Here is a 26,446-nt window from a genome sequence, read left to right as displayed (position 1 = left end):
TTTCTCTGTCCAGCCTCGCTGCCCCGCACCCTGACACTGCTGGTAAGGTGATCAGAGCTGTATCTTTGAGACCGAAGCACAAGGTGCCGCGTGGCCGGTGTGCAGCATGGCTTACCCACTGGGTTGGGTGGGACCAGCACATATTAGATGACACCCATCTTTTTATGTTATCACACACTTTTTGAAAACCTCGATTCTAATGACAGCACACCATTCCATTCAAGGAACTCTTGGGCCTTTTCCAAGAGTTGTCTATTTTAAATAAGATTTTGATGAATAGCTGACTCACTGGTGGATCTGCACTTTGCACGCTAGCTGACTTCTGTAGGCCTGTTTTCCATTCGTCTGTGACACACATAAAACAAATACAACAGTATCAGGCGCATAGGAGGGGCTTCCAAATGTTTGTGGGAAAACTGAATTCAAGAGAATTTTGTCCATTAACTTTTGAAGCCCCCTTAAGTGCTCCATGAAGGCTAACTGTTGATATTGCTATTTTTAATGATATTGCTATTTTATTAAATATATTTTCAGTTAGTATTTTACTTACTCATTTTATTAAATATTCATTGAATATACACAACACACTCTGCTAGACTAAGCATTATAAAAACGTGCGGCCATCTAGCTCAGAAGCAACAAAGCCCACAGGAAGAAGTACACCAGCCGGTGCGATCACGAAGTGTCGAAGGGATTAGGTATCAGCCATCATCAGAACAAAAATCATCATTTTGAATGAGGGGGAGTACGGGGTGGAGACCCAAAGCCCATCTGTAGGCAACTGGACATCCCCTTACAGAAGGGTCTTGGGGAGGAAACGAGTCAGTTAGGGTGCGAAGTAGCAACGATGAAACATTCAACTTTCCTCTAGTTCCTAAATGCTTCTTCCCCACCCCACTCTCATGATCCCAACTCTACCTTACACATCTGGCTAGACCAGATGTACATTGGTACAGACAGGAACTGGAAACACAGGGAATCCAGGACAGATGACCCCTTCAGGACCAGTGCCAAGAGTGGTGATACTGGGAGGGCACAGGGAGAATGGGGTGGAATGGGGGAACCGATTATAAGGATCTACATATAACCTCCTCCCTGGGGGACGGACAACAGAAAAGTGGGTGAAGGGAGATGCCGGACAGGGCAAGATATGACATAATAATAATTTATAAATTATCAAGGGCTCATGAGGGAAGGGGGAGCGGGGAGGGAGGGGTAAAAATGAGGAGCTGATGCCAGGGGCTTGGGTGGAGAGGAATGTTTTGAGAATGATGAAGGCAATGAATGTACAAATGTGCTTTACACAATGGATGTATGTATGGATTGTGATAAGAGTTGTATGAGCCCTTAATAAAACGATTTTTAAAAAAGGATATAGAATCTCATAAATACTGGTCCTACGCTCATGCACTTAGGAGGGGGTGAAAGATGTCGATCAAGTAACTAGAGATGTGACACAACTTGTAAACAGTGAGGTGGCGGAATGAGGAATGGCGGGAAGACACGATCCTAGTTTGAGGTTCGAGGGTGGTTCAGGGAGGATCTCCTGCGAGTGATCACTGCAGGGAGACTGGACGGTGAACTGACAGCGCTGGGCCCAGCCTCCCACTGCCATTGCCCCGTGGAGTCCATTCCAACTCACGGCCACTACAAGACAGGGTAGAACTGTCCCACTGGGTTTCAAGTCTACATCTTTTTAAAAAAATAAATCGTTTTATTGGGGGCTCTTACAGCTCTCATAACAATCCATACACCAATAGTATCAAGCACATTTGTACATATGTTACCATCATCATTTTCAAAACATTGTCTTTCTACTTGAGCCCTTGGCTTCAGCTTTTTTCCCTCCCTCCCTCCCCCACCTCCCCCACCCTCACGACCCCTTGATAAATTAAAAATGATGATTATTTTCATATCTTACACCATCTGCCATCTCCCTTCACCCACGGGTCTGTTGTTCACCCCCCTTGGCCCCTTGGGGGTGGGGTCTGTAAATCTTTATGGCGCAGACTGTCCCAGCTTTTCCCGTGCAACAGCTGATTTCTTGAAAGCACTGCCTTTTTGATCAGCAGCAAGGTATTTCACCAGAACTCCACCGGGCCCCTCGGGACACTTTCCCAACCCAAGCCGAAGCCACTGGCATCCGTTGATTGTGCCTCCCAGCGTTCCTATGGAGGACAGTGCAGAACTGTGCATCTCCATGGCAGCAGACGCCTTCGCTTTCTTCTGCAGAGTAGCTGGTGAGTTTGAACTGCCAACCGCATGGTTATCAGGCCAAGGCCTAAACCAAAGTGCCACCAGGGCTGCTTAGGCATAGTCTGGACGTCCCAAGAGCCTGCTTTATGCCTTAAATAGACATGACCAAAGGCTATTTATCCCTCTGTCAGGCATATCAGGGAAAAACAGTTTTATTGGCACTTCATCCATATATCATACAATTCAATAGTTCGATGATAGCAAGAAGAGCAGTCCAATCTTTACCACAATCAATTTTGGAACATTTTTTATTTATACTCATTATTATCCATGTTTGTTTCAATTTTGGCAAAAATGTACACAACAAAACATTCTCCAGTTCAACCACTTCTATGAGTATAACAGACTCACGGCCGACGCTGGTTCTCTTCATGTTGTAACCAGGCCTTTCTTCTGAGGCGTCTCTGCACAGATCTGACCTACAACCCTTCAGTTGGTAGCAAAGCAGTTACCACCTGCATCATGCTGGGGCTCCTTTTACCATGCAGGGACACCCCCTCCCCACATTCTAATCAAAAGTTAAATATATAACTGTAAATATTTTAAAGACATGACAGCCGGCAGGATTCCCGATGACGGTGAACCCAGCCACTCCAGAGCAGCAGGTCTGGGACTCGGCACAGCAACCGGACCCGGTGAAGCCAGGCCCTACCGGGTGGGGCTCATCACCACTCAAAACCCCCACTGGCGTCGACTCTGCACCCAGGTACCAGGGTAAATGAGACAGCGGGCTCAGACATTAAACAGAAAAGTGCCCGGAAGAGGCCCTCGCTAGACAAGAGGCCAGGCCCCTAGGCGAGAGCATCCCTAAGGATGCAGCCATGACCTGAACCCTAAAGGATAAGAACCTGACCTTAAGGGCGGTGGAGACAATAGCTTTCAGACAGAGGGCGGGAACACAGGGCAATTAAAGAACTGGCTGGAAGACACAATTCCTTCGAGGTCAAAAATGAGCCTGTCTGTCAGTCCAAAGACACAGCCTACAGGGCCTTTGGGTCATAAGAGAAATTTTCACTTAAGATAGCGTGTACATTTCTTAACATGGCCGCCAAAAGGAAGTCACTAGAAGTGTGTACCAACCTGTGACAGAATATGATTGGGTTTTTAAAAGCCCCTCGAGCTTCCGGTGTGCCGTACAAAGGGAAGACCAGTGCAAAGCACGTTGATGGTGAGGGCCGGGCTGCCAGAGGGCAGTGAGCGCTGAGAACAGCGGTCCTCCACCTGCGGGTCAAGGCCCCACCTTTCACAGGGGTCTCCTGGTTCATAACAGTAGCAAAATTAGTTACGAAGAAGCCACAAAAATAATTTTATGGTTGGGGGTGGGGTCACCACAACACAAAGAATAGTATGAAGGGGTCGTGGCCTGAGGAAGGTTGAGAAGCACTGCCTTAGATGGTAAGACAGACATTATTTGGGGATACAGCTTGTTCTTTGAAGAGTCCAGATGGAGTGCCGGGCTGGATGCGGAGCAATGAGGGTGTGGGACATGTGGCCAATGACACAAAGGTGAGCACAATCCTGTAGCTGGTGGAGTGCCAACTGCGAGGGGGTGCTAGAGAGAGACTACTGCTTTGGGAACACTGCCTCGCGGGGCACGGTGGCGGAGATGGCCCAGCTGAGCACCCAAGTAGTGTGAGTGGGGAACAGAAACCACTGCTGGCTAAGGATCCCCAGAAAGAGTGTGAAGGGAAGCGGGCCTGGGAGGGCCCCGGAATCGAGCACAGATGTACTCCAGATAAGGTGAAGAGGGTCCCAGAGGTAAGAGAGAGCCGAGTCCCTGGCCCATCACAGGAGGAGGAGGAAGAGGGACCCGATGCTGTTCAAGGACCAACTGGGAAGAGATCCAAGAGACAGACGGCAAACTTCCCCAGGCCAGGCTCCCTGTGACCTCTTAGAAGCCGCGCGACAACAGGGGTGAGACCAGAAGCCAGACTCCTCTCTACTGATGCCCCTGACTTCAGGGGCAGGATGTAGAGGGATACCTGGTGCTAAGCCCAGTCGTGTCGTGGGTGGCCTGGAGACGTCAATACAGCTCCAATATCATAAATGGGTGGGTTCCCCAGGGTGTGGATGTTTCTGCTTCAATACTGAATGAGCTTCTTTGGGAACATATGAAAGAATTAAACGAGAACCAAACAACATGATGAATGAACTGTCGACAGGCTTACTCAACACGTTTATACACATCTAAGAAATCTTAATGTACATTTAAAAAATGACCATCTATTTACAAAGATTCAGTTCAGGGCTCATTTAATGAGAATTAATTCCTCCGTGTGGGTTCAACAAGTCAAAATCTCATACTCCTCAGCATTCTGTTCGGTGCTGGCCCAGACATGACGGTGGGCCAGTCCGTGGGCCTTTCCAGGCTCGTCAGCACTGGCCTGCAGTTTACTAGACCTGGAAACACGTGTCTGCTGAGACTTGGATTTCATTGGCCAGGTCAGTTTTTCAGCTTTGAGGATGCTGTTTCTCATGGGGGTGCCTTTTTAGTTCCTTTCTGTGTTGAGTGTTGGGTTTTCACAACTGCACTGTGATTGCTACATGAGACATTTCTCTGACATTAAAAAGGAATCCATTATGGGAGCAGCCTTGCCCTGAGACAGAGTGCATTGGAAAAGGCATTAGCTCCACCTGACTCACCAGTCCAGGAGAGGCAGTGGCCCAGTTGCCCTAGGGGGTTTGCCTGGGTGTGTCTTTGATGAAGATCACATTATGGATGGGGTGGGTGGGGTATGTCTCAGTTATGAGTCATGGTGACTATCTTGGGGGAGGGGAGGTTCCTGGACCAATCTTTTTTTTTTTTTTGAGTGAACATTTTATTTATTTATTTTTTTTCCCTCTACATTTTATTAGGGGCTCATACAACTCTTATCACAATCCATACATATACATACATCAATTGTATAAAGCACATCCGCACATTCCCTGCCCCAATCATTCTCAAAGTATTCGCTCTCCACTTAAGCCCTTTGCATCAGGCCCTCTTTTTTTTCCCCCTCCCTCCCCGCTCCCCCCTCCCTCATGAGCCCTTGGTAATTTATACATCGTTATTTTGTCATATCTTGCCCTATCCGGAGTCTCCCTCCCCCACTTCTCTGCCGTCCCTCTCCCAGTGAGGAGGTCACACATGGACCCCTGTAATCAGTTCCCCCTTTCCACCCACTTGCCCTCCACTCTCCCAGCATCGCCCCTCACACCCCTGGTCCTGAAGGTATCATCCACCCTAGATTCCCTGTGCCTCCGGCCCCCATATGCACCAGTGTACAACCTCTGCCCTATCCAGCCCTGTAAGGTAGAATTCGGATCATGGTAGTTGGGGGGAGGAAGCATCCAGGACCCGGGGGGATAGCTGTGTTCTTCATCGGTACTACCTCGCACCCTCATTGACCCATCTCCTCTCCTGAACCCCTCTGTGAGGTGATCTCCATTGGCCGACACTTGGGCCTTGGGTCTCCACTCTGCACTTCCCCCTTCATTCAATATGGTATATTTATACACATACATATACATATATAGACACACACACATATATATACATATACACACATATATCTTTTTTTTTGCATGATGCCTTTATTCCTGGTCCTGGACCAATCTTGTGAGCTCTTCTTTCTATTAAAACATACGTATCCCAGCCAAGGCCCTGTTTCTGCTCCCGCAATCCCGTAACTACGATGTATTAATCTTCTTCAACCAGGCATCCACGACAGCTTTCCATGTCCCTTTTCAAGTTCTGTACATCAACAAACCCTTCCACACCATTATGACCTCACGCCAATGATCTCCTTCATCTGGAAAATATCTTTGTCTTGTCCTGATTAAGCCTTTAGTGGATGTTCTCTTTTTAAAAAACCCATTTACAACAAAAGCACTTAACCTGAGTTTGAATCGGGTTCCCCTGGAGAGCTGAGAATGCTATATACCTGTGGGATGCAAAAGGGTTTGTACCCAGGTATCCCCCACCCAAATATATGCCGGACCTAAGATGCTGCCTGCTACACATGGTAAAGGACTGTATACTTGGAGGTCAATGCAAGTCGCTTAGAGGTTATTCTCCCTGAGGGTTATCAGCCTTCTAGAGCAGCCATCTAGACTGAATGGTCTGTCCTACCCTAAGTAGGGCCCACTCCCTTCTGACCAGGGTAGTGGATTGCTTCCTTAAAGGAGAGCCCAGGGACAAGGACACAAGGTTGAACCCACTCAAGGATGACCAATGTTAGGCTGCCATCTGGAGTCTAGGGCCCGTCCATCTTGTCACGTGTGTACGCCTAGTCCCTCCCCGTCCTATGATGTGTACTTCCCTAGCACATCCCCTACCTGTGAGGCGGATGCCTATTGGACAGCCCCTTCCTGTGACGTGTGTGGTTACCTGTGATCACGCCCCTAAATATATATAGGCCTTGGTCAGAAATAAAGAGAGATGCTCTCTCCTCCCTCCCCATTCTCCCGCTCTCTGTGTAGACCTGGCTGCTGAGATCATGGCTGTCCCAGAGGTGAGCATGCTACCATAAAATGTGCCTGACTCCTTGATTTCATTTTCTCTCCCATCTCTCTTATTCTCTCTGATGTTACTATTATCTTTATCTGTTATAACCGTACAATTGTTCCTCCAGACCCCCATGGATGGTAGAGGCTGATTTACCCTGACACATACCCTTCTTATGTAGCTTCCTTCATCTTGTCATTGTCCTGCATCATCACTGCCCCTGCCCCATCTGTTATAACAGACTCAAGTCCTACTCCTAGCTAAGGTCAATTATCTCACTCACCTGTGTGGCCCACAACGTTGAGCAAGTTCACACTAGCTGCCAAAACTCAAAAATCAGGAAATGCAGCTTTCACAGTCTGGTTACTGGCTTCTCCTGAAATTGCTGGACCTCTGGCAACACTGGGCCTGCAGGGCCCGTGGCAGGAACGAGCAAGGACCGAGGAACATGGACGCCCCACCACTCCCTTTTGCTCTCTGATACCAAAGGGAAGTTGCTTTTAAACAACTCTCTTATTGTTTTACTTAGAGTAGTTATTAATGTATCGATAGTAGTTAATGTACCACAGTTTTAGCTCAAGTGGGAAAAATGAAACACACAACTGAGATACCTTCATTATTTCAAGACAAACAAGACAACGTCTGTGTTTGATTGTGGAAGTGCAGGATTTCCCGCACACCTGCCTGGCCCCTGTCGCCACTGGACTGGGCCAGCTCCCCTGGTGGGCTGCTGAGCACGTGGTCCTTTCTGTTCTCGGCCACAAGATTCCCTGACGTGGGTTCTCTGCAGAGAGGGAAATGCTTATTCAGTGTCTGCTTTGAGGGAGAAAAACAGCTCGTTTTCTCAATAGCCATGTCCTGTTTTCCTTTCAAATACATCCTTTTTCTCCCACAACTGTGGTAAACAACAAAGGGACAGAGATGAATGATTAGAACACGGAAACTCCTGCTAAAACCAGTATTACTCCATTTGATTTTTATAAGCCTCTAAGATTTTGAACTTGAAAGTAGACCATAGTTATACCACCACCTTCCTATGAATTTTTAAAAATCATTTTATTGGCGGCTCCTTAAACTCTTATCAGAATCCATCCATTGTGTCAAGCACATTTGTATATTTGTTGCCATCATCATTCTCAAAACATTTGCTTTCTACTTGAGCCCCTGGTATCAGCTTCTCATTTTCCCCCTCCCTCGCCGCTCCCTCCCCCCTCATGAACCCTTATATGAATCTTTTATCAGTGAACAATCACCCAGCATGGATTAAAGTTCCCCTTTAATAATAATTAATCCTAAGAACTCTAGAAGCACAGATGTGATCCTGAAGAATTCACATGATACAAATGTCAGTTCTCGTAAAAACACGAAGCAGATGTAATGCAAATCCCATCAGAAGCTAAAAGATTTTGTTGGCGGGAGGGCGGGTGATGAAGGAGAGAACTAAAGAGGATGACTTTAAAAGCTCATACAGAACAATAAACAAACACAACAAAACTCACTGCCATCAAGGCAATTCTGATTCATAGTAACTACAGGGCCGGTAGAACTGCGTGCGTGGGTTTCTAAGACTAAATCTTTACGGAAGTAGAAAGCCTCATCTTCCTCCTGAGGAGCGGCTGGTGGTTTGAACTGCTGACCTTGCAGTCAGCAGCCCAAAATGTAACCCTCTACACCACCAGAGTTCCTAGCTAGCTAGCTATGTCTGGCTAAAAACAGCTAAGTGCAGAGACTGCGGGGACACTGCTTTACCAGCTGATAAAACCTAGAGTAAAGCCCCTGCCATTGCGTCCACTATCAGCATCGTTACTGCCCCTGGTCCTGCAAGCTTTTGCTACAGAAATGGACAAAGCAGAATGGAGCAATATAAAAGCTAGGAGAAAATCAGGAGTGACTATTCTGTGTAACACAATAGGCTAGAACCCCAAAGCCTGGTTGCATAAACACAATGTCAACAGACAAATAATTGGCTGAGCACCATCTGTCGACGCTATGACAGTGCTAACTGTAAGGAAGTGGATGGGGTCTTATTAAGACAGGTACGCCTCAGTAAAAGCGGGCAGTGTAAATAGGTAAGACTCAGAAGGGGAGATGCAGATGAGCAAGCAACACATGAAAAGAGATGCACTCTCACTAATGTTTAGAAGGCAAATTAGAGCAGCAAGATGGTAATATGTATCAGGGATATAGATATAGGCATTTAGAAACTAGGTAGCATCTAGTGCTGACAAGGATATAAGAAAATCAGTTTGCATACACAGGGCTGGTTAGAGTACAAACTGCTACAACTTTGGGGGAAGACCATTAGCAATAGTCATTAAGTTTAAAGTGCGCATGCTACAATTAAACAGCTCACAACAACAACAACAAAAAGATGAACTGGGTGGCCCGGCAAAAGATCTGAAAGCACCTCATCCAAGAAGATCCACAGATGGCAAACAAGCACATGAAAAGATGCTCACCATCTGGTCATTGTTGTTAGGTGGGTTTTAGTCCATTCAGATTCACAGAGACTATGCAGAACAGAATGAAATACTGCCGGGGCCTGGGCCTATTGTTGCAGCCACTGTGCCAACCCAGCCCAGAAGGTCTTCCTCTCTCCCCTCCCCCGCCACCAAGCTTGATGTCCCACTCTTGTGTCATTAGGGAACTACAAATGAGATAATACACCTATGTCTCCCTTAGCGACACTCTCCTTATCAAAAGCTCACGTTTGCAATAGTAAGACATCCATCCGACGATTTCGCACATTAAAGAGGTACAGTGGTCAGAACAAATACAAGGGTGAGGCGCTCAGTGGCCATAGTGGATTACACGTTGAGCTAACTGCAAGGTCAACAGTTGGGAGCCACCAGTTTCTCCTTGGAAGAAGGATGAGGTGTGAGATTTTAAAGAGACTTTCCCCCAGCTTTGTCTCCCCCGAAGGACATGCCAAACATTGGGGGCTTTTTACACTGCAGGATTTTACCATCTTGCAATATTCTCATTTGGTTAACTTCACTCATTCCTTCCATGCTAGATTTAGAGGAAGTTAATGGGCGGTCTTAGGCCCTTAGGCCCTAAGGAAATGACCCCATATCCAGAATTTAGAAACCTTTTCCCCCCAATTTCTAATTCCATGTGGGGGTGCTATTGTTTCCCCACAAGAGCATGCCAAAAACCCCTTGATTTATACGGTGGTCAGACTTCTCAAATACTTTTTCCTGATAGGTATAAATTTTTACCGTAGAAATGCAAGGAAGCAAAAATCTACTTAAGCGATATTCCTTCTTTATAAACATGGTATACCAGATTTTATCACTGCCTTAATTTCTTTATAATCCTGATCGATAATTCCAGGGACCATCAGAACACTTTGAGAATTTACGTTGGACTTTCCTAATAAACCTCCCATAGTTCTTTGAGGTAGCGGGCCCCAATTACCGCGCTTAAATCACAGTTTGAGGCCTTTTTCTCACAACTCTGATCAACTCCAGTATCAATTTGGATTCCTTGAGCACTTAGCTTAAATCTTCCTGATAGAAACTGTATTACTCTTTCAATAAGAGTCTCCTGCCTTGAGATTAGGGGATACCTGGGGTTGCCGCCATTCAAAGATTCTCTTGCTGGGTTGGGCAGAGGCGTTGCCTCCTGAGCTCTGTTAGGTGGGACTGGAATAAAGCTCCTTCCTCTATTTTCCTACAGGGAAGCCTTTGCGAAAGGGAATCCTTTACTGTTGAATCTCGAGCGACAATGACTCGCCCAATGAGTCCCCTTCCTGCAGCGTGGGCAAACTCCTGGGTCTCCTGAACGTGATCTTGAAGGCCCTGGCCCAGGGCTGACGCAGGCCACAGCTGATTTGCCTGCGCTGCCTACACTCTCTTTGAGGAGGACCTGTCTTCCCGCAACTAAAGCGCCTTCTAGGTCTGGTGCAATTTGCCAAGCCTAAAGGCAAGGTGGCTTAATTGAGCCTGTAGCCTTATTGGTAAACTCACAGATGAAATATGTTTGGTAAGTTACTTCAAGAACAGGTGAACAAATTTATTAAAAATGTTTTCAGTCTTTCAAGTCATACTAAGTGTGGTAAGAAGTTCTCACAGTTCATCAGCTCCCTGGACTCTGAGAGCTGGGAACGACGACCTCTTTCTAAGCAGTAATACTGGTTCTAACCCAGCAAGTTAGCGGAGACTTCCAGCAGGACTTTAACATTTGCATGGTGAAAACAGAAGGGGGAGAAGAGGAATCTTAGGTGCGACAAAGTTCATTTCGTCATTTTAACTAAAAATGTTTTCTCCTTACTAAAAGCTTGTAACAAAATGAGGGCAGATAAACACACTTTCACTTCCACAGAGAAAGCTGATCCTAAGGAGTCCCAAGAAGATGGAAATTGCGTTTGGGATCCAGGTCCACTTGTCACCTGGAGAAAGGGCTGTGCATTTCTGTTTCTGCAGAATAAAGCTGGTGGACTCCCCTTAGGACGCAACCCGGAGAAAGATGGACATGAGGGACACGAAGGAATCACAAAAGCTTCATCATAACTCTGTTTCCAGGTCACTGACACCCCAAGACAGGGGCTATTTGTTTATATTTTCACAGGCAAAGGAGAACCATACACTTTTGAAGTTCGTGCATAAAGCAAACACCGTGGGGAACAGAGAACGTTAAGAGAGTGTTTAAGGACGAATCCTTTATTCTCTCACAAAGAAGCCTGGCAGGCTGGGTTTCTAGTGGTGGAGGGGGACCTGCACCCTTGTGAGTTGTAGGTTAAGTCCTAGTCACATTCTCAGGACATTGTTCCCCACTTTACCCTCCTGTATGGTGCTGATTTGAGGTTGTCTCTTACAAGCACAAGCTGGTTGCTATGTAGTCAACAGCTTTTGCTGCAGAAGCAGACATTCGGCTCTATTTCTTCAGCCCCTCATACCTTCCTCCAACAGCAGTTTTGCACAGGGACTTTATCCCCAGTGCCTGGACCCAAAATGTTTGCTGTAAGCCTGAATTTTGGGCTATATTAATTGGATCATGAAGGTTTGTCTGGACAGCTTTTAAAGTATAGAAAATAACTATGTCACCTAGTGGCTCTTATGAATTTTAGATATAAAACAAAAGGGGGGGGTTGTGGGATTTTAAAGAGACTTTTCCTCAGCTTTGTCTGCCCCCAAAGACATGCCAGACATTGGAGGCTTTTTGCCAGCATATGGTGGGAGGGCAGAAGCTTAGGCTCATCCTCCTTGAAGGCAGTCAGAGCCAGACTACAGTAGGCCCTGCTCCCTGCTGTTAAGGACCATGGGCTACTTCTCCCTAAAGGCTTGCAACCATTAGCTTGGCTCCTGTAGGTGGGGTTTACACCCTACTGATCATGGTTTCCGTGGAGATCCAGAGAACAGGTCAAATCAGCTCAGTGACCTCCAAAGTTAGTCTGCCATCCTGAATCTAGAATCCACCCATCTTGTCACATGTATACCCCAATCCCTCCTCTTCCTATTGTGTGTATATCCCTAGATTATGCCCCCTCATTACTCTATAACCCATAGTGCAACCCCTTCCTGTGACGTATGTCTGAATCTGTAATTAGTGGGCTTGCACGTCCCCCAAAGATGTATAGGCCTGGGTTAGCAATAAAGAGCTCTCAGGTTCCCCTCTTGGCCTCTTGTCAGTTCCCCTTCTCCTCTTCTGTCCTCGCCCCCCGGTTCCCTTTCCCCTTGTCCTCCTTCCCCTCCCCCTCTCTCCATGTGGCCCACCAAGTGAGGCTGAGGTGAGCATGCTACCATGAATTGTGTCTGACTCCATTATTTCAATCTCTCTTCTCTCTCTCATGCTCTCTGATTTATATATATATATATATATATCTTCTAGCTCTCATGTTCTCCTTCACTTTTATATATATATGCTTATCAAACCCATGATTAGTGGTGGGGGCTGGCGGCCCCCTCCAACCACAATAAGGCTTTCTGCTCCTTAAAGTTTTATAGACTCAGAAGCCCAAAGGGGCAAGGACCCTTCCCTTTCCTATGAATCACTGTGAGTTGGAATTGACTTAATCATAGTGAGTTTGGTTGTGTTTTGGTTTTTTTCCCCAGGAAAGAGTACCATTGACGATAATGGTCAAGATGGTTGGGTTATGATTCTCAGTGGTTTGCCAGTTATGTAACGAGGGAATTTGGCGTTTAAGAAACAATGTAGTTACTCTCCATTTTCACATAACACCACACAACAACCTGGTCACTGGAAACGAGCCATGTCAATAAGTGAGAAATGAGCACGTGTCACATCTATGCCAACAGCTAATATCCGAACTGCTGACAACATTACACGCTGGCAAGGCCGTGGGGCCACAGGAACTTTGTCCATGGATGGTGGAGACTCGAAATCAAGAGTAACCTTAGGAGGCGAGTCTGGAAGTTTCTTACAAAGCTACGCAGTCTGACCACATCAGCCAACAATTGTGCTCTCAGGTGCTTACTCAAATGAAATGAAAGCACATACGTCCATTAATCAGTAATTAGCTAATAGATGATAGCACGTTACTCAAATAGAGCTGTGAAAAAGAGTAAAGCTCCTCTATGTAATGACTTGGGAAAATGTTCAACATATATTTTTAAGTATTTACCTCCTTGGAAGTCTAATTATGTCAGTAATTTTGTAATCAAAGCAGTAAATTGTTTTGCATAAAAGTTGTTTTATATTGCAGGCCTGTCATTCTTAAGAAATTACTTATTTTAATCTCTCTGGTAGACACTCCAGGTATGAGGAAGTCAGATCACTCGCGACCACAGCGGAGGACACCGCAGGACCGGGAGCAGTTAAGAGACTGCTCTGCAGTGTAATCCGAGTGTGGCTCAGGGTTACCGCTTCTGACAGTTAACGTTGACCCTGAGCCACACTCGCTATTACCACCAGGGAGGTTAAAAAGGATATTACAAAGGAAGACATATAACATGATAGCATTGGTAATACATTTTAAAAAGGAACTACATGTCCTTATATAAGGACAGAAATCTGGAAAGATACATGGGCTCTTTGACTTGGGGGGGGCAATAAATTGGGGGAATGAATAGGGGCATCTGGATATCAAAAGATATAGAGTCTGGGGTCTTAAAGGCTTGAAGGTAAACTAGCGGCCATCTAGGTCAGAAGCAACAAAACCCACATGGAAGAAGCACATCAGCCTGTGCAATCACAAGGTGTCGAAGGGATCCGGCATCATCAGAACAAAAAATCCTATCATTGTGAATAAGGGTGAGTGCGGAGTGGGGACCCAAAGCTCAGCTGTAGGCAACTGGACATCCCCTTATGAAAGGGTCGCCAGGAGGAGATGCGCCAGTCAGGGTGCAGTGTAGCAACGATGAAACATACAACTTTCCTCTACTTCCTAAATGCTTCCTCCCTCTCCCCCCGCCCACTATCATGATCCCAATTCTACCTTACAAAATTGGTTAGACCAGAGGATTTACAGTGGTACAGATAGGTATTGGAAACACAGGGAATCCAGGATGGATGATCCTTTCAGGACCAGTGGTGAGAGTGGCGATACTGGGAGGATGGAGGGAGAGTGGGGTGGAAAGAGGAAACTGATTTTAAAGATCTACATATAAGCTCCTTTCTGCGGGACGGACAATAGAAAAGTGGGTGAAGGGAGATGTTGGACAGTGTAAGATATGACAAAATATAATTTATAAATTATCAAGGGTTCATGAGGGAGGGGGAAGCAGGGAGAGGGGGAAAATGAGGACCTGATGCCAGGGGCTTACGTAGAGAGCAAATATTTTGAGAGGGCAATGAATGTACAAATGTGCTTTACACAATTGACGTATGTATGTATTGTGTTAGAGTTGTATGAGCCCCTAATAAAATGAATTAAAAAACCAGGGGCATCTATAACTTTTTCATATGGATGGATTAAAATAACTCATGTACATTTCTTTAATATATTGTAAAACTAAGGTAAACAATTTAAAGTTGGCTTCAGAGAACTGGCTGAGAAAGGCTTTGTAAAACACTCCTTTTTTTAATTTAAAAACTACTTACTTTATTACTAACTCCAACCTGGAGAAACCAGTCCTCACTCAGAGGAATCTCTCTGGGACCCTCCCTCTCCTTCGGTAAAGGGAACCTGCCTTGATCTCAGTTCCTCCAAATGCCAAGAATCTGGGCTGGCTGCGGAAAGAGAAGCAGAAGAGAATGACATAGCTGTGACGAGGTATCCATCTTTACAGGAGCAGCACACTGCCACACCTTTCTCTTGCTGCGAGGCTGGCGACTTCAAACTGCGTGCCTTGTGGTCAGCAGTCCAAGGAGTCAGGCCAGCAGGGCTCCCTGCGAAGTGGCCTGCAGCGAGCTAAAAAAAAAAAAGCCTCCGGTGCTCACACTCCCCCACCCTGTCCTGCAACGTCCTTCCCACGGGCTCGCTCTGCGTTGGCATCACTCGAGGGCAATAGGTATCATTGGGTATGTTTGTTTCTTGTTGGTGGACGACACGGAGGGAAGAGAACGTGCTGGCCTGGTCTTCCAAACTGTGGTCTGTCCTCCGTTCCTCTCGAGGCCCAGGGCAGGTGACCAAGGCACACTGGGGGTTCTCCGTGCATTCGGCTGACGGGTGAAGTCCGTCAGAAGTGTTATGAAAGGCGCAATAATACAAATGGATTCAAAGGAAAAGCAGAACTGACTCTCAATGTTTAGAATGTCTATTGCTCAGCCATCGGAGTCCTGGCGACGTAAGGGCTACACACTGGCCGGATAACTTCAGAGTCGGCAGTCAGCCGTGGTTACCAGCCCCTGCTCGGGTTAAGGAGGAGGCTTTCTATTCCCATAAATAGTTGCAGTCTCGGAAATCCTGCTCTGTCCTGCAGGATCACTGTGAATTGGGGTTGACCTGATGGCAGTTGAGTTTGACTTTTTTTCTTCAGCCAAACATGAATGCGGCAACATGGTGATCGTTACAAAGCCAATCGGTTGTTCTAATGTGAGATGGACAGCATCAGTTGGTGTAGAAACCCTTACCTTTCATGAATCCAGCAAATCAAGATCTTTCATCAGGCAGCTTCGCCCAACAGAATTCTTACTGGAGAGCTTTTTAAAGCTGATGAGCAATTCAAAAAGATTACTCATTAGCAAGAAAATATGCCTCTTAAAAGCAAAGTTGTGGCTCCAAACATGAACGCTGCCCAACAAGGTGAATTAAAACCTGGACGAATGGGAAGTGTAAGGCTCCGGTACACACAAACTCCCTGCCATCGAGGCGACGCCAGCCCATGGTGAGCCTGCAGTGGGGATAACACCGCCCCTCGGGCAGTGGAAAGCCTCCTTTCTCCCGCAGAGCCTCTGACAGATTTGAACTGCTGACCGTGTGGTCGGCATCCCAGTGAGTAAGCACTCCACCACCAGGGCTCCGACAATTTTAAGGTCCTAGAGTCGTGGTTCTCCACCTTGTTCAGGCCGTGACCCTTTAATATAGCTCCTCATGTGGTGGTGACCCCCAACCATCAAATTATTTTCATTGCTACTTCATCACTGCCATTTTGCTACTGTTATGAATCATAAATATCTGATATGCAGGATGTCCTTTCATTGTTATAATTTAACATAATTAAAGGATAGTGATTAATCACAAAAACAGTATGTAATTCTATATTGTGAAATACGTATTTCTAATGACAGATAAATGAAAGTTTGTCTTCAAGCACGGTGTAGCATGGGTAGCAGTCTTCACACGGGGACGCGGGGGTGGGCATGTCTGCACGTGAGCGGACCCGCCTGGAGACGACAGAGGAGCGGTATCTGGGTTCCTAAGACCATCGGAAAACATGTATTTCCCATAGTCTTAGGCAACCCCTGTGAAAAGGTCATTTGACTCCCAAAGGGATCGGGACCCACAGGTTGAGAACCGCTTTCCTACAGGGTCGCTATGAGTTGGAACTGACTTGATGGCAGTAAGTTTGGGTTTAACCCTGTAATTTTATTTGCTAGGAAAAAGAAAACAAGAGCAAACATTAAAAGCATGATTCTACTTTTGACGGTGTGATTTACGCTGCTGCTCCTGGGCCTCATTCTCCTGGGTGAAGTTCATTTCCTGCAGTCTAAGGTGTGGCCGTGGGTGGTTTCTGAGCAGGGACCGACTTGGCAACAATGAGCTTAAGGTGTCCGGTAAAGTGGGCAGCGCAGTTAGGCATTTAGGGCACTGACAGATGAGGGAGACTTAATCTCGTTACCAAGTGTGTCTGAACAAAGGTAATGCTAGTTTGTTGATTTCTGAACCTTTTGTTCTAAAAGTATTTGCCTGGTAGCTTTATTACTTAGGAATTCACTACACAGCAGGAATACAATCTTTCTAGATAAACACATTGTGATCTAAGCTAAAAAAAAGTCTTCCAGTGGGCCAACAAACTGTCTGTTACTATTTGCTGTTATCTTGTTAAAAATATTTAAGCAGGTCTCCACTTGTTGAGCAAATACAAAGATGATGATGACAAGGGGCGTTGTTTGGTTTCTATCCCTGTGGGCAAGGGCAGGCTCTGCTTGGTCTTCCGTGCAATGGACAACCAGTGCACAAAAACTCCCCACGCATCTGTGTGTTCCTAATGAGCGGCCACATGGCACCACCCTCTAAGGCAGGGGCCTCAAACTTTTTAAACGGGGGGGCCAGTTCACTGTCCCTCAGACCCGTTGGAGGGCCGGACTATAGTTTAAAAAAAAACTATGAACAAATTCCTGTGCACACTGCACATATCTTATTTTGAAGTAAAAAAACAAAATGGGGCAGAAACACCCAGCGGGCTGGAGAAATGTCCACGGCGGGCCCCACGTGGCCCACAGGCCATAGTTAGAGGACCCCTGCCCTAAGGAGAACATGGGCATGTAAAGAAGCTGTAAGAGACAGAGGCTCAAAACCGGCAACCTGCAGGCTGAACCACTGTGCTGAGTTTGGTCTGAACGATATTGTTTTCGTTTTTGCAAAGTATTTGCCAACAGGGAAGCCAAGTGATTTCTTCGCACTTAAAGGAAATGCTGATGCCAAGGCTGGGGAGGAAAAACATGAAATGAGCCTGGAGCATTCTGTGGTGCCATGGAGTCAGGAAGCACTGCCTGACAGCCATGGGCCAGGACAGAGCAACAGCCAGGTGTAGGGCGAGCTGGCAGTCAAAAAGGAGGATGGGGGTTTGCAACATGCTCTCTTCCTAAAAACCCCATGAATTCATTGGGAGACAAAAAGTGTGTCTGCCTGTCTGTCTGTCCTGGATTCCCTGTGTTGTGAGGTCTTATAGGTACCAGTGTACATGCTCTGGGCTAACTGGATTTGTAAGGTAGAATTGGGGTCATGATAGTGGGAGGGGAGGAAGCATTAAAGAACTAGAGGAAGGTTGTATGTTTCATCGTTGCTACACTGCACTCGACTGGCTAGCTCTCCACACTCTCCCTCATTCATATAGCGCTCCACTACTTCTGAACCTCTGTGATTCCCACAGACAAAAACACAAACCAAGCTTCCGCCAGGGAGTTGATTCTGACTCCTGGTGACCCGAGAGGAGAGAGTCGCATTGTCCCTGTGGCTTTCTGAGATGGGGAAACTGTACAGGAGTAGACAGTTCACCTCTCCTGTGGCGTGGCCGGTGGTTTGGAACTGCTGAACCTCGAGGTTAGCAGCTCATCACATAACCCACTGACAGCCAGGGCTCTGGCTCCACACACAGAGGCGTTTGTAGTTCCACAACAGAGAAAGCTGGGCAAGGCTAAATCAAGCTATAGAAATATAGCGCTCAGGAATGAACCCTTTGGATCTGGTATCAGGAAGGACCAGTTTCTGGAGAAGGACATCAAGCTTGGTAAAGCAGACGGTGCGAATAAAGGAAGAAAACCCTCAATGAGATGGACTGACACCGTGACGGCAACAACAGGCTCACATAGAGGAACAACTGGGAGGACAGCGCAGGGCTGGGACGAGCGAAACGCAGGGTCTCCTTGGGTTGTGTCTAAGGTCTCTGAGTCAGAGCTTGATGGTGCCGAACAATTAAAAATGGCTGCTGTTAGCAACCCAAACCCCAAACCAAACCGGCTGCCATGGAGTTCATTCCAACTCAGCAACCCTGCAGGGCAAAGGAAAACTGCCCCTGGGGACTTCCATGACTGCTACATGTTTATATGTGGAGAGGCTAGTGGGTTCAAACTGCTGACCTTGTGGTTAGCAGCCCAACACATAAACCCAGTGACTTCTGCAGGGTCGATTCAACTCAGAGTGACCCTATAGGACAAAGAGCAACTGCCCCATAGGGTTTTCTTTTCTTCTTATTATTAATCATTTTATTGGGGGCTCTTACAAATCTTATAGTAATCCACCCTTCAATTGTATTAAGCACACTTGTACATATATTGCCATCAATATTTCCAAAAACATTTTCTTTCTACTTGAACCCTTGGTATCAGCTCCTTTTTCCCCCCTCCCTCGCCCACCCCCAACCTTCATGAATCCTTGATCAATCATGTCATTGTTGTTATTTCATGTCTTACACCCTCCATTGTCTCCCTTCACCCACATTTGTTATTCATCCCCCTGCAGGGGGAGGGGGCTATATAACCACCTTTCTCCCTTTCCCCCACTACCCCCTTATCCTCATGTCGCTACTCCCACTACTATTCCTGAGGGGTTTATGTATCCTGAATTTCATGTGTTGAGCGCTCTAATCTGTACCAATGTGTGTACACATCTGGTCTAGCCAGATTTGTAAGGTAGAACTGGGCCATGGTAGCAGAGGTGGAAGAAGCATTCAGGAACTAGAGAAATGATGTGTGTTTCATCGGTGCTATACTATGCCTTGGTTGAATCAACCCTTCCTTGTACCCCTTCTGTGGAGGGATGTCCAATTGTCTACAGATGGACTTTGGGTCTCCACTCCAACTACCCTCTTTCACCTCAATGTAACTGTTTGTTTTGCATCTTTTGATATTTGATACCTGATTCCATTGATACTCCATGACCACCCAGGCTGGTGTGCTACGTCCATGTGGGTTTTGTTGCTTCCTTGCTAGATGGCTGCTTGTTTAACTTCAAGCCTTTAACACCCCACGCGCTCTATCTTTTGATAGCCGGGCACCATCCACTTTCTTCACCACGTTTACTTATGTGCCCATTTTGTCTTCAACGATGTGTCAGGAAGGTGAGTTTCAAAGAGTGCCAGGTTATTAGAACTAAGTGTTCTTATGTTTAGGGAGGCCTTGAGTAGAGGTCCAAAGTCCATCTACTATTGTAATACTTATCATATAAATAAATATATGTACAATGGCCTCTATCCCTTTCATTATAAATACATTCACTTATATACATGCCTATAGCTAGACCTCTATAAGTAGCTTTTGCCTCCTAGTTCTTTCCTCTATTTCCCTTCACTCTTCTTCTGTTCCCACTATAATGCTCACCTTCCATTCAGCTCTCAGTTAATTCCTCAGATACATTGCACTTGATCAAATCCCACGAGGCATTATATGCCCTCCTCACCATCAACTTTAGATCTCTTGTTGTTCCCTTACCCCTGAGTTTGTTGGCTCCCTGCTCTCCCCACCCTCCACCCTCACATGCCCGACCATTGGTCCCATTGTTTTCTCCTTGGGATTGTTTGTCCTTATATAGATAGATATAGGATGAATGAAAAAGAAAAAAACAATAGTTCCAGGTCTGTCTGCTGACCCTTAGTTATGTTTTCCAATCAAGTCTGATGAAGTGTCAAGCCCTGTCCCCCAAGTCAGAGTCTATTTTCAGGATTCCTCGGGGACTTGGTTACTTTGCTGCCCTGTTGCAGTCCCTTTGTGTTTCACCCTGCAGTGAGTGGGGCAGACCAGGCACTTTCTGCACAGTGTCTCCAGTGCTATCCCCCATAATGCCATCGGTCTTCTCTGTGCATTGACTGCTCGAAGCAGGGATGTCATCCCCGGGGCTTGCTAGGACATGATGAAGTTCTCTCTTCTCTCTCTCTCCCTCTCTCCCTCCCTCTTAGTTCACACCTGAGTGATCTGGACAGACATGCCACTTGCCCTGGGTTATATCTTCTGTCCTCTGTATTATATTCTTCTGGGGAGTCCATGGGGTTTTCAAGGCTGTAAATCTTTAGGCTGTAAATCTACAGAGTGGGAGGGTGGACTAGAACCACTGACCTTTTTGGTTAACAGTGGAGCACTTTAACTACTGCACCACCACAGTTCCTTACTATCAACAACCAAATCCAAACAGTCATGGAATTGATGCTGACTAATGGTGCTTTTATCTTGGTAACAATGTGACTACATTCCTAAACACAATGAAGCCTTTCCCTTTGAGACTTTGTTCAAGAGTTGGAAAATATTCCTTCAACTAATATTGAGCGTGGAGAGCAAAAGCCCTTAGAAACAATGAGACATTCTAGTGAATTCTAAGGCTAGGGAGCACGGACATGGCATTCCGCTAGCAGAGTGTGATGGGGCGCTGGTGCAAGAGCACATGCAGGTATGGCTGGTAATAAAGTGCTCTGGATCTCAGAGACCTTGCCAGCCCTACAGCCTACAGCATGGTGGGCACTGGCTCAGTGTGGTTTCTGGTCTGCTATTTTAAGCTCCCGGGGTGACTGACTGTGGGAAATGCTTTACCTGGGAACCCTACAGCACCTGTTACTAAGTGTCCCTTTCTATCTTTCCACCAGCGCTTTCCACCAGCGCGTTACTCTCGCCCACATCCCCATCCTGCTTCCCTGCCCTTGGCTTCCACAGGCTGCTGGGTCGCTGTGAGGCGTCTGACCTGAGAACACTCTGCTCCCCTCAGCAAAAAGTCAGTCAGGTGCTCTCCAGAAGCATAAATCACGGTGATAAGGTAGGCCAGGTGCCAGGAGGCATTAGGGCTTGTCCAGGTCACCCAACAGATTTGAACAGGATTAGAATCTGTGAACCCTAACCATAGTTGCAGGTCCCCACTGAAAGTGCTATTCAATGGGAGGAGACAGAACATTTGGGGGGTTATTTCTAGACATGATTATTTAAATAATATAAAATGAGAGCACATTTCTGGCACATGGTATCTGCTCAACATTCTCACTCAACTCACATACCATGCACTTTCCCCCCCACCCGTTTTGTCCCAAGGCAGCGATTCTCAACCTGTGGGTTACAGCCCCTTTGGGAGTTGAATGACCCTTTCACAGAGGTCACCCAATTCATAACAGTAGCAAAATGAGTTATGAAGTAGTTATGAAATAGTTCTTTTGCAATGAAAATAACTTTATGGTTGGCGGGGGTGGGGGTGGGGTGGGAGGGTGGTGTCACCACACATGAGGAACTGTATGTATTAAAGGGTCACGGCATCAGGAAGGTGGAGAAGCACTGCTCTAAGGAGTCTATAAAGGAGCTCGGATGACGCTGTCAGATAAGGGCTGGACTGCCATCTACAAGGTTGGCAGTTCAAACCCACCAGCTGCTTCTTAGGAGAAAGATAAGGCTGCCTGTTTCCATACAGACTTCGTCTTGAAAACTAGACAAGGTTGCTATGAGTCAGAAGAGACTCGATGGCAGTGGGCTTAGCTTTGGCTTTCAGTTTAATGTGTTCTGGCCATGTTGTGATTGGGCGCCTGGCTGCTAACCATAAAGTCAGCAGTTTGACTTCACCGGCAGCTCTGCAGGAGAAAGGTGTGGCAGTCGGCTTCTGTAGTGACTTAGCGCCTTGGGAACCACACAGCAGTTCTACTTTGCCCTATAAGGTAAATCTGAGTTGAAATCAATGAGTTTGGCTTGGGTTAAGGAGTCTTTCTGGAGTTCCTGGATGGCACAAATCATTAAGTGCTTGTCGATCAACCGAAAGGCTGGCAGGTTGAATCCACTACAAGCAACCTCAGAAGACAGGTCAGAACCACTGTGCTACCAAGCCTCCTTAGCTGTATTAATACCGCTTGCATATCTATATGTATTTTAATATCTATACTTTATACATGAACCCAATCGGACTCTTTGCCCCCGTAGGGGGAATTATTCCTACTGAGCATGCATATGGTATACTGCAATGCTTATAACTCTACAAAGTCACAGTGTCCATGTTTGTCTGTGTTTACTCTCACGTTTGTTGGCGGCAGATCATAACTTGTTTACTCTCTCACATACTCCCTGGGGGGCTGAAAATGGATTTGGAGAGAACCGATTATGTCGCCAAGAATCTGCAACCAAGCTTCCGTGCAGTCATGTGTTTTAGCACAAAGGCCAGAGAAATTCTGCAGGCCAGCAGGAGACTTGGAAGCACAGTGCCTGGGGTGAGGCGGTAGGTCTGGTGTGTGGGAGCAGCAGGACTGTGTTTGTAGTCCAATGTACAAAGTGGGAGGCCTTGGCAAATCAATAACCACCCCGAATCCACTTGTCAGGTGGAGATAACAATAGCTACTCTCCAAGGTTGTCATTTGTGCAGCCTAGGTAACAGCACTTGGCCATCCCTACCTGCCAAATGGCAAGCCTTGGATGACTTCTCCTTGCCTCTCTTTCCGTTTGTCTTGACACAAGAGACAGCAGTCACAGATGCCCACGGCGCTGTTCTCAGTCCATGGCTGATGATGCTCTGAGCTAGTCCGGCTGTCACATGCCAATGGGCCTCAAGGAACATCTACTTTTTCTGCCACTTCTACCTGAAAGCCTTTTCTTTTCCTTGCAATTGCTCTCTCATTTTCCTTCCGCAGAGAGAGGTTCAGCAACATGGAGGGTTGGGGCCACAGTAACCGTGACTGTGGGTGGGTTGCTTAGCTGACTGCATTTGGAACCACATGAACCTTTCCTTCCTGGGCAGACTGAGATTCCCCAGGGGGCTGGCTTGAGTTCAAGTACAGCCACCTGCTGAATACACAACCAGTGGTCTTTCCTACCACAGGGCTTGGGGTGACTCCAGCCCATCATACCACGTTTCTTGACCTAAGGTGATCTTCTTTCAGGGACTTGGGTTTTCCTCTGTAATATGGTTTCTGTCATGATTACCCCACCTCCCAATACCATCAACAGATGAGTACGTTTACACTCTCGTTGTGGCTGAGGGTAGATTCTCTCCTGTAGGGCATCAACCGCTGCCCATCTTCACCTGGCTTGGCAAGGGTTACTGAAGCACCTCCCAGGCCCTGTGTTTTCCCTGATCTTCATACAGTTCATTAGGAGCCCAGCCATGTGAGCGACGAGCAGGGACAAACCGCGCTACTAAGCTGCAACCTTCCCTGGGGCCACCAACCTGCGCTCTTCTCATATCCCAAAGGTCTTGCTGGAAGTCAGCTCAGCTAAGACCCTTAAAACACCTGCTTGGACTGCACCAGTTTCCTGTCCCAAGAATCACAGCGTGTCTCCGGGATCAGGCTCTAGGCACACACTCTACCCTTTGGGAGCAACCCAAATCCTGTCATTCACAAGAACACAGCGCCTCCCTAGTTTATTGGCAACACCTGCCTTTCCTGTTAACACGTTCTGTTCATTTTAAATCCAATCATGACTCCTATGTTCCAAGCAGTGTGTGCTTTGAGGGGACGGAGAGGAGGCTCCCGTCCTGGGGAGGTACTTGATTAATTCTAAGAGATACACTTGTAAGGGCATATTGATAAATCGGTGAGAAGACTGAGAGGCATTCACAGGTGACCTTCAGAGTCAGAGAATGTCCTTTCCTGTTAGAAACAGGCTTTTTCTTCCAGGAGTCCTTTGAAATGCAAGTCCCGTCCCCCCACACACACACACATCTGGGAAAAGTCAAGTGAAAAGAACCCACAGAGCCCCCTAAATGGTGATGCTCACCTCCCTGGTTCGCACTTCACTTGGGGGCAAAGGAAGTTTTTTTCTCAGAATAGGTAACACCCCTCCCCACCGCACCCCCAGTAAAGAGCATCCCCAACTCAAATAGGAGCTTCCCCTCTGATCCACCCCAAGCCTGCTACTTCCCAATCCAGGTGTTCATCAGGGATGGAGGACCCACCAATGTAACTCACAGAGAAAGGGAGCTTTTGAGAGAGACTTGGAGCAAATGGAGAGAAGGATAGAGGGATCCCCTGGTATTTCACGAAGTTGTTCTTCCCCCGCCACAGAACTCTGGCGGAATACTTGTCCGAACGCAGGGGGCATAACTGTTTGTTAAAAAGTGATTCCCCCCACCCCAACACACACACACACACACACACACACCACTGTATTCATTATATGTAACATTCATCATTGCGATTTGGATTTCATTTTCCCAAAAACTCAAGAAAAGAAGCCTCTTTTCATTAGGTGTGTGTATTGGGGGTGGGGGTGGGGTGGATTATTTGTACAAAATGAACTTTTTGCTTTTGCTTCTGAGCGCTAGGCTTCTCGAGTTGTTTTTTGTTTTTTTAAAACATTTTTAAAGCGACAATTTAAGGTGATTGTATGAACACTTCTTTTAAGAGCCAGGATGCTCAGCAGTACTAGATAAAAGTCTATCTCCTTCCTCCTGTTTGAGAACAGGTGAATGACTCATTCTCTTAAAACAGCAGGAGATCAGTAGCAAACTGCGAAGCGGTTTAAAAAGCATGAGTGCTGGTAAGCCTGGGTTGCTTTACGCTCCTGTGCCATTGAAGCACTTTGGCTTCAAAGCCCTGCTCTGCAGAAGATGCGCGCGCGAGAGACCTTATTGGTGGTAAGTTAAAATATCCACAGGATCTCAGAGGGGCTTCCCGTAAGATTGCTCCTCTCACCGCACCTTTTAGCCTCTGCTTCCCTATTTGTTGCCTAAGAAGTGACTTGTACACGGTGTTCCTTGAGTCGCTGGAGGAAACCACTTCTCACGCAAACACTTTACCGTGTTTCCTGGGTCCCTGAAAACGCCCTTTCAAGAATCACTGGATTACCTTGAGCATGCGGATCTCACGGAGGGCGATTTTCTTTATGACGGGGTCGTCCTCGGATTCCAGAAACCTCTTGATGGCCACAATCTGACCCGTGTCCCTGTGTCTGCACTTGAAAACAACTCCGTAGGAGCCTTCGCCAATTTTCCCGATTTTCTCATACTTCTCCATCGCAGAGGAATAAATCTGGAGATGGACCTTCACATGCTTTGGAAACGTCGCTTATAAAACAGGCGAGCAAGCAGCGTGCACGGAGCCCCCACCGCGGACCTGGAACAGAGCGGCACTCGTTAAAGACTCCGGAGTGGACCCTGAGACCCGCCCGGTCGGCAGCGGCCCCGCCGTCGGCGGCCTCGGGGACCCGCTGGTGACATACCCAAGTGAAACCACCTCTCGTCCTACAAGCAGCCGAGCTGTAAGCTCATCTTTGCCACGTCCGAGTTCATCCGACCCGAGACACCCGAGCCGCCCGACGCACCGGGCAGGCACGGGCTTCCCTGGTTCTAATTGCGGGTCGCATTTCCTTGGGGCAGGAAGACACCAGCCTCCGCCGCCCGCTCCCGGGGCGCGCGCGGGGGGTGCGGGGTGGGCGGGGGCGAGCACTACGCGGGACCGCGCGCGGGCGCGGGCTGCAGGTCCGCCGCTGCAGCTGCGCCGAGGACGCGCTCCCGCCGCCCGGGCGTCCCACCCTCGCCCGGCGCGCGCGGCGCCACGTGGCTGCCCGGCCAGGCCTCCTCCCGAGCCCGGGACTCACGGCGCGCGCGGCGGCGGCCCAGTCTGCGGTCCCCATGGGAACCGGCCTGGGCGGGGCGCCGGGCACCGCAGCCCTCGCGGCGGGAAGGGCCCAACTGGCCGCGCTCGGGCCGGGGCGAGGCGGCCTTCTGGATGGGAAGACGCCGGGGCC

The 26,446-nt window shown here is 47.5% G+C and overlaps 1 protein-coding gene across 3 annotated transcripts in view; it reads right to left on the bottom strand.

Annotated features, from left to right (window-relative positions):
- CDKL1 (cyclin dependent kinase like 1) overlaps positions 1 to 26,239 on the bottom strand; it is a 63,559-nt gene extending 37,320 nt beyond the window's left edge. The window contains exons 1-2 of one of the 3 annotated variants that reach the window (XM_075531205.1): positions 25,919 to 26,239; positions 25,546 to 25,812 (exon numbers count right to left, since the gene is read on the bottom strand). In XM_075531205.1, the coding sequence (XP_075387320.1) occupies positions 25,546 to 25,713 (168 nt within the window). In that variant the 5' untranslated portion in view covers positions 25,714 to 25,812; positions 25,919 to 26,239. The remainder of the gene's footprint in view (positions 1 to 25,545; positions 25,813 to 25,918) is intronic. The other 2 variants (XM_075531207.1, XM_075531204.1) reach the window with 2 other exon arrangements.
- Between the last annotated feature and the right edge of the window lie 207 nt (positions 26,240 to 26,446).

This window comes from Tenrec ecaudatus, chromosome 14 (genome assembly GCF_050624435.1).
Source record: "Tenrec ecaudatus isolate mTenEca1 chromosome 14, mTenEca1.hap1, whole genome shotgun sequence".
NCBI lineage: Eukaryota > Metazoa > Chordata > Mammalia > Afrosoricida > Tenrecidae > Tenrec > Tenrec ecaudatus.
This window is presented reverse-complemented; position numbering and strand designations above follow the sequence as displayed.